Here is a 13135-nt window from a genome sequence, read left to right on the forward strand (position 1 = left end):
ACGCAAGTACGGGGAGAATATACAAACTCCACACAGTTGGGGCCATGGTAGGAATCGAACCCATGACCTCAGTGCTGTGAGGCAGTAATGCTAACCATTACACCATCCGTACTGCCCTTTTGAATCTACTATAGAGCTAGTGATACTGCGCATAGATAAGGTTGATGGCTATTAAACTAAGCACACAGATAGGGGCGACACAACTGCAGTGTTACATTGGGTGCATTATTTCCATGCACACAAAGTGGGAGCAATTACGGGTGACTTACATACAGTACAAATCTGCATTAGATCCTGATATCTCATACAGGCACTAAATGGAATGGAAACTGAAACCTTTAAAATGAAATACTTCAAATAACAACTTTTTAAAAAAACAACATTATTTTATTTTATATCCAATAGAACATGTTGACATGAGCAGGACTGAAAAAAGCCTGTCTCTTAAAATAAAACGTTGACCTGCTGGACAGAATTTCAAAAATCTAACAGCTATAATTTTAACAGCGAGATATAAAAGCACTTACCAACATGTGTAATGCCTGTACTTTCTTAAAGTATATTTAAAGTGATGCTTTAGATTGAATAAACAGATGAATACAAAATAGAAACATTTAACCTATAAGTTGCAAAAACAAAAAATTGTTCCCTGGATAGCTTAGGAGTTATGATACCTGTTGTGGAGAAACTAAAAGAGTTTTCCTGAATGAACTTTGGGATAAATATCACTTCACTTGCTGTATAATTACAGTAGAGACTGCTGGAAACGAGTTTGAGAAATATATAATTAAGAATCAGTTTGATATACATAAGAGACCATGGGGGCAATTCATACCTGATCGTAGATGTGCTAAATTTAGCACATCTACAGTCAATTTCTCAGACATGAGTGAGGACGGCCAGCACAGGGCTAGTCCACCCCGCATGTCAGGCCCTACCCTTCCACCGCACAGGTACAAAAGCATTGCACGGTGGTGATACATTTGCACCTAACAAGTAGCTCCCTGCTGTGCTGGCAGGGGGCTAACCACCCGTCCTGGGTTGCAGAGGCTGCATGTGATGTCACGCAGCCGCCGCGGCCCACCCCCCCCAACGGTCCGGACACACCTCCGTTGATCAGACCGCACCCTGCCAACGGTGTTTTAACGCCGTTGGCACGCCCCCTCCCGCCTCTGCCTGTCAATCAGGCCAAGGCGATTGCACCGGTGGCTGCACATGCACAGTGCGCCCTGCGCATAGTAATTCAGACTGCAATCACTGCCGCTGCAGCAATGCAGTCTGAATCACCCCCCATGACCAAATCTTGTATCTGTTTTCAGTCCAGACACATATATTAGTTTTACAATTAATAAACAATCATCCCATGATCTTGGCTTTATAGGTTTTCTATCTTGTGAATATTAACTTGATTGCTGTTAACTAGCGATTTCTAAATCTATATCTTTAGTGTTTAACCCAAGCAAGAAACATGCACTGTTTACTAAAGTAGATTTCTCTATGGGGACAACTATATGGTGCTATTTAACAATCTCTGAAAAGCTTTGTTTTTTGATGCTTGTCTCTGATAGCAAATGCCATCTTTAGATAGCGCTAGCCATTTTCCAGATGGTGAAATCCTGATGGAGAGTATCTTCTGATCCCCCCCATGTTAGACTGGGGCTCCTCTCCTTAATCTTCGCAATTTTCTCTTTACGTAGTTTTACAGTCAGGTCTAAACTGGGCAGTATCATGATAGCAAATACTGTCCCAAAGTTTAATCTCTTAGAGCAGGCTTTTTCTAGTTGCAAGGTGTGACACGGAGCCAGAGCAGCTTCCTGCACCTTCAGAATGAACTGTTGGCCCGGGCTCTTCTTAGAGGATCAGTCATGCTCCGGCCATGACCTATGCCTTGAAAAAGATGTGATATCATAGGTCACGGCTGCCGCGTCACACCGCCCAGCCAGCCCACATCTTCCAGTTCCCGCCTGCATACACAGCTTGCCTTGCCCACCCACATCCACACCTGCCCGACCGCCCGCTGCTCAGTATTCGCAGAACTCCACTATGAACAACCCCCGTCCACTGAGGGACAGGGAGGAGGACAGCTGATAATATTTGTTATTTTATTTCTCCTGTGGGGAACAGTAGGATTTCAATAGAATTTATGTGGGGAGAATAAGGATTTATGAGGGGAACAATTTGAATAATTCATGTGGGGAGCAACATGATTTATGTGGGGAGCAATGTGATTGTTTTTTATGTGTAGGCCAATGTATGTGTGGATTTTTTTATTTTTTTTACTGTGAGCGCCAATGTGTGTGTTTTGTTTTTCTCTGTGGGGAACTGATGATGTGCCTTGGCAATGTTAAAATATTGTTCGGTGTGCCGCGAGTAAAAAAAGGTTGAAAATCACTGTCTTAGAGGATGATATTACACATGGGCAAATGTCATTATTTAAATAATATGTGCCAAATCCTGAAGCACTATTTTCTATATCTTTTCTCAAACCAACTACACATGTGTGCCCTGGAAATTAATCGCTTCAAGTGCAATAAAAATGTTTTGAACACAAATCAAAATGTTCCAGATGAAATCATACTGTACACTGACTCTCTAACACGTCTTGCTGTAGGATATTCTATTCCTCACCATTCATACATTTTTGTAAGCAATATGGCATAACATGTTGCACTTAAAATCACACCTATACTTATAGTATATCATGCAATTCTTTAATTTAAAGAGGTTGCAGCGTACTGTAGCTGATTGTTGCACTACCAGGTATACACAGTAAACCATTTTATTTCTCTGTGAAACATTTCTCTACATTTTTTCTTTTCTTGCATATTTTATTTTGAGCTTTTTCATAATGCCCCCAAGGTGCTTACAACAAAGCACACATATACCATTTATGTAAGACTTTTTGTGTGGCAAATGCAGGCTGCAAGTACTTCACTAACACTTCAAGCTCTGACATGAATACTGTAATGTTTAGACGTGTCATAACAAAAGAAGCAAAACATCTATCACATACATGAACTATACGAGTGAAACATCTGTGTTATGGCCAAGGGAACAGATGATTTGCAGCACCAATTCATATTGTTGCTACATAACACTGAGGTTTTACACTGAGATATTAATAAAAAAGTATATTTGTGATAAGTAGCTGCTATCACTACAAGATACCAATATAATAGGTAATACACTCTGGTAAGAACCAAAAGCTGTCTAATGTAACTGAAACAGGAACCACAGGTGCTGGACACACAGGCATTTTGTCTCTGAGTTCTAAGGGCCCGATTCAGACCTGATCGCTGTTGTGCGAAATCGCACAGCGGCCGTTTAGCGAATGACTGTGCATGCGTATGAACCAAAATGCGCACGCGCGTCACCAGTGACATGATGATGCGAAAATTTCGATTGCACGGGAGTTCGCAAGGTGATTGACAGGAAGAGGACGTTTATGGGTGGTAACTGGCTGTTTTCTGGGAGTGTCAGGAAAAACGCAGGCGTGCCAAAGCGTTTTTAGGGCAGGTGTGTGACGTCAGCTCCAGCTCTGATCAGTCTGATGTCTTCGCATTGGAGGAGTAAGTATTGAGCTACGCGCAGACTGCACAGAATGGGAAAAACATTTAATGGTGAGTGTGATGCGAATGGTTTTGCAGCTGTCCGCTGACTGAGGGGAATTTTCGCACAGCGTATACATGCATTTGCACACTTGCACGGGGTGAATTTTCACTCCCCATGGGCGACGACTATCTGATCGCAGGACAGTGTAATTTGCAGCACAGCGATCAAGTCTGAATCTGGACCATAATCATTACAGAAGCATTTTTAGGATTTTCAGAGGCTGTATAATCACACAGATATAATCCCTGTGTGCCATACAATGTCCGTCTGACTTGGCCCTTAAAACAAAGCCTGCTATCATTTAAATAGGCCTAGTATAGATAGATGCGTCATCTGCACAGAAAAAGTATAAATGTATTTGCTCCCCTTGCATGGCAACATGGCTTGTTCCGGACACAAAGTTATAGTACTTGCTTTTTTTATTTGCTTTACTTAAAAACATGAATCAGACCCTCAATGCGACTGTGATGCATATGCAGATGGCCAATAATTGCTCAGCTTCGTAAATATCAGGATTGCGTATATCTCTGAATAAGGCACACAATTCAAAATTCAAATGTGTGGTACCCATAGAAACAAATCATAGAGTAACTTTTATTGCTTGTGCTAGCTTAATCATAGTTACTGTAATAACTCTTTTTTACTATGGGCAGTCCCTGCGAGTAAGTGTGTGCATATGTCACTCTCACGGCAGCCGTGAACTTGCAGACATTTGCTTGCAGTCCCATAGGGATACATACATAAAGAATCTGCCAGTTTGGGGCATGATGGGTGCGAATTGGTGTGCTGCTGCTGGCGAATCGATGCCATAGCAGCTAATGAGAAATACATCTCCTAGAAAGCATATGGAGATAAAGCCTCCTTGTTTAAGTACATGAACACGTCCTTATACAGTATTCACAATATACTTGCTCATCCCAATTATTCTTCTCCGGATGTGAGGGGATGTCACTCTTAAGCAAAAATCTAGACACAGATGTATGTGAATGCATTTTTGTTGCAAGTTCACAGTATGGAAATGTGTATCTTAAACCAAAAAGTGTACATTTCCAGGTCCTATTTCTAAAACATTGTTAATATGTAACTGACAATATGTGGTTTAATATTTCTCCATAAGAGTTTCTTCCCTTTTTCTCCTGTTCACTAGTTTCCATGACATTTCTATAGCCGATATACCATACAATGTGCCTGATTCTGATGTGGTTGGTATTGCACAGCCAGTTCTGTACCACAAATCCTCTAATGCTTCAGGAGGCGTTTATAAGATATAGACGCCTCCTACCAGTATCTGTGGGTTGGGGCTGTGAGAATGGCACTGGGGATCCCAGCGGTCAGCATACCGACCCCAGCAACAAAACCCCTCGCTGCACTCGCCACATTTTCTATTCTCACTCTATGGGTGTTGTGGACACCCACGAGTGGAAATAGTCCCTGTCAGTCGGCATGCCGGCTGTTGGGCTGGTAAGCGGGCGGGATCCCGGCGTCGGCAGGGTGACTGCCAGGATCCTGAGCGCGGGTCACATGACCGGATCCCATATCTGTGATCCAACTGCTTTGTCCAAAGATGCTGCATCAGATCCCCCCGGCCAATCTACGTAAGAACCGCTCTGCCAGGTCCAGGAAGTCTGCTTCCAATGACACAGACCTCTGGCTCGGTGATACACCCCTGTTACGCAGAACGGTCCCGGTCACCACCCCCCAAATGCTGCAGCATCTCAATCATGCTGTAGCTAATGAGGGATTGTGAGCGATCACGCAGGACCCATTCTGCTTATGGGCAGACCCTAAACCAATGGATTTGCGTACAAATTTCATGTATGGTATTCTATATACTCTGCCATTTCATTACATAAATAATTCTTGTGCACAAAGAAAAGTAATTTCAGGAGTGAAAATGCAACCTGGAAACAACAACTTTTACAATATAAGCTATAAGAATACTCACGTGTTTCGGCACAGCTGGGTGACATATCCTCACTAACAAATGGTTTATAGACCAAAAATAAAATGAAGCTTTTTCAAGCATTATTCACACCCACCCACATAACAATATCATGTGCATAAACGTAGCAATGAAAATACATTTTTTAAGCAATGTATGATGCGATACTCTCCAATCCATAAGTGTGTATCTTAGCATTGTAATGATCCTCGTTAGTCTCATCCACGTAACCAATGCATACTCTGAATAAATCAATCAAATCATACTCAATCCATTTGTAACTAGTGGCAACTGCAAATCAGCTGTCAGTCTCTCCATGCACGTTTTCCATGTGCACCTTGAGGTAGTCGTTTCTTGTAAACTTTTTGTGGCAAAGCTGGCACTCAGCCATGGGGCGATTAGGGTTGTGGGTCAGCTTGTGTCGGATCAACATTTTTTTGAGACTGAAAGACAGGTCACAAACCTAAGACAAAAAGATGACATAAAGAAATCAAAAATGTGTAACTGAGGATATCATGTAGTTAGGATTTAATTTAACATAAGGCCTTATTGGCCTGCGGAAAACAAACGCTATGGCATGGGCTTTTCTCACTTGCAATATATTAGGATTTGCTGCTAAGGTAATTATGATAGTTTTTAATGTGATGTTTAAAGAACAAATTAGGAGCAGAGTTCAAATAAAGCTGCCCATTATTTTTCTGTACACATTAAAGTTTGTTACATATTTTCCCTTCATTACACTTACATCCTATTCATTCATAAAATAGGCCCTCATTCCGAGTTGTTCGCTCGTTATTTTCCTTTGCATCGGTGCGATTTTCCGCTAACTGCGCATGCGCAATGTTCGCACTGCGGCTGCGTCAAGTAAGTATTTGCTAAGAAGTTTGGTATTTTACTCACGGCATTACGAGGTTTTTTCTTCGTTCTGGTGATCGGAGTGTGATTGACAGGAAGTGGGTGTTTCTGGGCGGAAACTGGACGTTTTATGGGGGTGTGTGAAAAAACGCTGCCGTTTCTGGGAAAAACACGGGAGTGGCTGGAGAAACGGGGGAGTGTCTGGGCGAACGCTGGGTGTTTTTGTGACGTCAAACCAGGAACGAAACTGACTGAACTGATCGCAGTGGCAGAGTAAGTCTCGAGCTACTCAGAAACTGCTAAGAAATGTCTATTCGCAATTTTGCTAATCTTTCGTTCGCAATTCAGCTAAGCTAAGATACACTCCCAGAGGGCGGCGGCTTAGTGTGTGCACTGCTTCGAAAAGCGGCTAGCGAGCGAACAACTCGGAATGAGGGCCATAGTTTGTGCATGTGAAAATATGCACCCTTTAGTTGGATTTGTTACTTACTTTAAATAAATCCCATTTTGCTAACACTAATGTGCATTAACATACTATGGGCCGGATGTAATAAAGTTCGAGTTGGCCGGAGGTGCGGGTTTCTGGCTGAACTGAGACTTTTTTTATTAAAGTGTCAATCATGTACAAGGCAAAACCATGACTTGGAAATGATTGCCGCTTTAAAAAATGTACGAGTTCGGCCAGGAACCCGCACCTCTGGCAAACTCTGACTTCATTACATTTGGCCCATATATCTTCAGAATATATGAGTTATTAACGGTTAAAAATTTGTGCAAGTAGTTAAATCAATAACCTGGGTCACAAATCATCAAGCTTAAATAACTCCATGTGTTAGTTCTTATCATTTATTGTTTCAAGGGACGTCATTTATCATAATTGTGGCTTCACTCCTCCATCTTAAACATCCTACTGGGATGTTTATCGCATTACCAAAGTAAGAAACATCTCCAGTGCCAGGGTTCTGGTACTGTGCAGCCTCTGTGCAATGCTTGATGAGCCCACAGCCATATACCCCCTTGTACCCAGATCCGCACCACAGCTGATACCCTGAGCATTGTGTAGACACTCAAAGCACCCAGGAATAGCACGCTCCTCCTCACCCCCACCCCCTTCCTCCTGTACTGCAGTGCTGGCATCCCTCTGCAGGACTACCCAGGGATACTGAAGGTGCGAGCATTGGGCAAGTGACGCCCCTTCCCAACATCTGCAAGATCAACCTCAGCCACCTCAGTCTCATAACACCCTTCACAGCCTGCTCTACTCTTCTTCTTTTTCTCCCTGTCCGTCCCAATCTCCTCCATTCTCAGATTTCTTAATGTGCATGGAGCACTGTGATAAATAAGGGTGATGACATCATTTAAATCAGGGTCCAATTTTCTCTTCTCCATAATTCGCTTAACTAATCACTCCCCCATTGAAACCTATGGGGGCTGTGGGGGAGATGTGAAAAGCAGTGAACATTTTCACATATCTGTGAAATTATTTTCTCTTCTATAAGTAGCTGATATGCTGGAGACATTTTTTTTTATGTTTGCAAAATAAAGCCCATAGTCTTCCATCTTTTGTATGAATAATAAAAGCAAAACATGTTTTCCAGAATATGCCCCTAATATCATATAATATAGGCTCTATGACCTTCAGAAGTAAATCCCAATCAGATGTAATCATCCTCATCAGTATGTATTTGCACCAGCCCTACTGATAGCCCCTCAGTTACCATACCCTTACTGTACTCACCCTGTGTTTGCATGCTCTTTCCCTTCATTTTTTACCTCTCCAATCATAAGGACAACAAGTATAGCACCATGGGGAACATTTACTAAGCAGTGATAAGAGCGGAGAAGTGAGCCAGTGGAGATATTTCCCTATCAACCAATCAGCAGCTCTGTATCATTTTATAGTATACAAAATATAGATGTTACTTCAGTGCTGATTGGTTGCCATGGGCAACTTCTTCACTGGCTCACTTTTCTGCTCTTATCACTGCTTAATAAATGTATCCCCATATCTGCATATGGATGTAGGCAAATGAATGTGGGCATGACCAGTTCAAATCTGATTGTGTTATAGGCCCTACACATTGGGCGATGTGCCGCCGAGGTGCCCGACGGCCGATACGGCCGACGGGTGACCCGGCAGCGGAGGGGGGGGGCAGTGACGGGGGGAGTGAAGTTTCTTCACTCCCCACGTCACCCGGCTCCATAGACGTGCAGGCAAATATGGACGATCTCATCCATATTGGCCTGCATGCACAGCCGACATGTCACCAGCGATGAACGAGCGCGGGGCCGCACATCGTTCATCGCTGGTGACTCCACACTGCACGATATGAATGTTATCTCGTTTATTAATGAACGAGATCGTTCATATCGTGCAGTGAAGTCGGCCAGTGTGTAGGGCCCATTACACTAACTAAATGGGTATATGTGTCACACAGCATGAGCCTCATTGTGAATTATTAAACTTGGAAGTACGACATCATTCCTCATATGCATCAAGCTCCGGAAAATGTTCTGGAGCATGTTTCCGATAGGCAATGCCTAACAGAAGTCTATGAGATTCTTACCGCAGACTTCCCCGAAAGTGATCCAACAGGATCCTCCCAGTGTCTCAGGGCGTGCGCAGAAGGATTCCCAGGTCATAACCTCGGAAGTCCTCATACCGCAAAGAACAGCTCTTATCAGAAGAGCTGTCCTTTGCAGTTTTAATCGCAATTGTACATGCATATGACGTTACTAAACACCACTATGCATGCGATCAGTGGCGGGATACATTGCATTCAAAATTATCAAAGTATATTTGTGATTGGCTGGTGGTAGCCTTACTTGTCATGTCATTTATTTCCTTAGAGACATTTAAAGTTAAATATTTTTGGATATAAACTGGATGACACATTCAAGGGAGTCAATCCAATGATATGCGAAGGGAGCGAGTTGCTATGGTATTTCAACGCCGGCAACGGCACCAAAACGTGCACCCTTCCTGGCTGGATTTCTACCAAAATTTTCACAAAATTGCTTGCAGCCCTATCGGGCAGTGAGCACTTTTGTGTGAGTTTGGGTAGCTGCAATGTGCAAATGATGCCGCAATGACTCGTGGGTGTGAGAAACTCGCACACAAAAGGTATTAATACTGATTTAATAATAATAGTATTCAAAATCATTTTAATGGCAGGCAGACAACCAAAACTTTTACGTTTACAGCAAATAACAAAATCCCACATCAGTAAAATACTGGTATTGCTATATACTGGATATTATTTTACACATATGTTATATGACACATCCCATTTGTACATTATGGCATTGCAATATTAAGAATGACGTTACAGGAGCTGACATGCCAGACTTCCACACTACACACACAATCCCATGCATACTGTCATACTTAATAGAAAATGAACGCTTGAGAACTTACATCACACTGGAATGGTTTCTCTCCGGTATGGGTCCGCATGTGCTCATCTAGGCCCCGTTTCTGGCTGAAGGCTTTGTTACACTCCGTACACTGGTATGGCTTTTCCTGTATACAATGAAAAGATGTCATATTGAGATTACACAGGACTCTATACAACTAAGTGACTTGAATTTCTCGCTGTGTGGTACAAGTATTTTTGCTTTCTCTGGGATTTATGGAAATATAAAGAGAAAAAATATAAAACTGTGATAATACGAATCTTTTTAAAGTTGAACAAGAAATTCAATATAGTGTATGTGCCTACTGTACTTCCTCTTGCCTCGTTTCATGGCTGATTACAATGGATTTATGTACTGTAGATACATTTTAGCACTGTTCTAACATGATCTCAGAATAAAAAGTCAGCACTCCACAATGGCCCTCATTCCGAGTTGTTCGCTCGGTAAAAATCTTCGCATCGCAGCGTTTTTCCGCTTAATGCGCATGCGCAATGTTCGCACTGCGACTGCGCCAAGTAAATTTGCTATGCACTTAGGAATTTTACTCACGGCTTTTTCATCGGTCTGGCGATCGTAATGTGATTGACAGGAAATGGGTGTTACTGGGCGGAAACAGGCCGTTTTATGGGCGTGTGGGAAAAAACGCTACCGTTTCCGGAAAAAACGCAGGAGTGGCCGGAGAAACGGAGGAGTGTCTGGGCGAACGCTGGGAGTGTTTGTGACGTCAAACCAGGAACGACAAGCACTGAACTGATCGCAGATGCCGAGTAAGTCTGAAGCTACTCAGAAACTGCTACGAGGTGTGTAATCGCAATATTGCGAATACATCGTTCGCATTTTTAAGATGCTAAGATTCACTCCCAGTAGGCGGCGGCTTAGCGTGAGCAACTCTGCTAAAATCGCCTTGCGAGCGATCAACTCGGAATGACCTCCAATATTGTCTTATCAGCTCATTTTTCTTCCTTATTCCAGTTTATTGCCCATCGTTTCTCCAGGAATTCAAAACATACATAGGATTCATTACAAAAAGATTAGGATAATTTGCTGACACATTATAAATAAATAGGAAAGATATATGCTTCTTAACAGCCTATCCACGACTTGAATGGATAATACAGTTAAGCTATATAATCTTACATAATAAACTGTGTAATCTTATATAAATTCTGTCAATGACAGATGTGAAGACAGATAGGATGACACAGGGAAGTGTGAGATGCAGCAAGAAAATGGCGTCGTAACCACAGGTGACAAATAAATAATAAAGTGAACACTATGTAAACAGGCACAGCTCTGCTGTAGGTACAATGGTCTCAGAAATATCCACACATTACTTACGTAAAACATAGTAGTCGTACTGTATGACCACAGTATATATTTAGGTAACTGTAAGTGACAAACAGTATTGTTTATATGGGCGTACATATTTAGCCAAAGTGATCTGCCTTTATTATGTATGTTTTAGAGGGTTCGGTATGATATCCCGGTTGTCGGATGCCGGGGGTCACATAACCGATGCCGGCATCCTAAGATTGAAGATCCCGATGTCGGATGGGGTACATATTGTAGAGGTACTGTAGTTAGAGAGGAAGGCTGTGTCAAGAATTTTCTTTATAATTGGTGAGAAAAGAGGATGCAAATGCACCTGTGGGGAGATAGACCGAGAAGAGTTGGTGCGCACAGTATTTAGTAAGGATGAGGGAGTGGAAAAGTTGGGATTGGTATTATTTCCTACCCAAGTTTGCCTTCTTATTAGCACTAATAATATTGCCTCAGCTTTCATAATTATTTTGTTTATTTAAATTTTATATACAAACAATGTAATTGTATGCACCCCATACAAAATAGGCTTGTTGATTACATTTAACTCTGCATAGCCTGCAGTTGCGTGGTCATGTGCTCATTGTACTACTGTATATGAGAGAACTCTCATTACGTACCAATCTCACCTCTTCATACATAAGTATAGATGCGATTCAGGGGCATGACTCATTATAGCCTGTACTTGCATGTACTCATTTCTGGAGATTGCACAATGCAAATTTGTGTTTGAATTTTTTTTTATGTTATGGTAAAACAATGGAATAACACTTATTATTTAAGTACCCACCCAGGGCCGGTGCTAGGGTGTTCGGCGCCCCCCTGCAAACTATAAATTTGCGCCCTCCCATATTCCTTTGGCGCGCTCCGGGAAATGGGGTGTGGTCTCACAAGTAAGGGGCATGGCCACACAGTAGTACCCCCATTTAAAATTACGCCACAATGTAGCACAATCTTATTAATCTTATACGTAATGCCCCACCCGTAGTAGTAGCGTCCTTATACGTAATGCCCCACCCGTAGTAGTAGCGTCCTTATACGTAATGCCCCACCCATAGTAGTAGCATCCTTATACATAATGCCCCTCCAGTAGTAGTAGCGTCCTTATACATAATGCCCCTCCAGTAGTAGTAGCGTCCTTATACATAATGCCCCTCCAGTAGTAGTAGCATCCTTATACATAATGCCCCTCCAGTAGTAGTAGCATCCTTATACATAATGCCCCCCGAGTAGTAGTAGCATTCTTATACATAATGCACCCACAGTAGTAGTAGCGTCCTTATGCGTAGTGCACCCCCAGTAGTAGACGCGTCCTTATACGTAATACCCCCCAATAGTAGTAGCGTCCTTATACGTAGTGCACCCCCAGTAGTATTAGCGTCCTTACACGTAATGGCCCCCCCAGTAGTAGCGTTGTTACACGTAATGCCCCCCTGTAGTAATAGCGTCCTTATACGTAATGCCCCCCCAGTAGTGGCGTCCATAGAGCGCGCGCACAGACATACCTCACACACACACACAATTCACACATATATATACACACACACACACTTCTCTCTCACCCTCCACTTACCTAATCCAGTCTCCCTCTGTACAGCAGCCAGGTCCGTGTAGCTCCGCCCCCTTATGGGCCGTTTAGCCACGCCTCTACCATCCCGTGTAGCTCCGCCCCCTTCTGTCCCGTACTCGGCGCTCTCACAGTCACACAGATGAGATTAGGTGAGGGGAGGGAGGAGGCGTATCATGCTGCAGGTGCCCGTCATACAGTGACAGACACAGCAGTGGCAGCAGCAGCAGCAGCAGCAGGGGGGACAGGACGGCGCAGCAGGGAAGGGATGCAGAGCAGTGGAAGCGCCTATCCGTCCCAGCGACTCCCTGCACTGCATCCCTTCGCTGAGCGGGTAGCGCCGGGCCTGTACCCACCCATCGACCTTTCCACTTTTGACATCTTAACATCTGGAGGTATGTCAAATCATTACTCTGTACATG

The 13135-nt window shown here is 43.1% G+C and overlaps 1 protein-coding gene across 1 annotated transcript in view; it reads right to left on the bottom strand.

Annotated features, from left to right (window-relative positions):
* Positions 1-252: 252 nt before the first annotated feature.
* The window catches only part of PRDM5 (PR/SET domain 5), a 528834-nt gene continuing 515951 nt past the window's right edge, over positions 253-13135 (bottom strand). The window contains exons 15-16 of the mRNA XM_063920243.1: positions 9828-9932; positions 253-6017 (exon numbers count right to left, since the gene is read on the bottom strand). Coding sequence (XP_063776313.1) covers positions 5853-6017; positions 9828-9932 — 270 coding nt within the window. The 3' untranslated portion in view covers positions 253-5852. The remainder of the gene's footprint in view (positions 6018-9827; positions 9933-13135) is intronic.

Source organism: Pseudophryne corroboree, chromosome 1 (genome assembly GCF_028390025.1).
Source record: "Pseudophryne corroboree isolate aPseCor3 chromosome 1, aPseCor3.hap2, whole genome shotgun sequence".
Lineage (NCBI taxonomy): Eukaryota > Metazoa > Chordata > Amphibia > Anura > Myobatrachidae > Pseudophryne > Pseudophryne corroboree.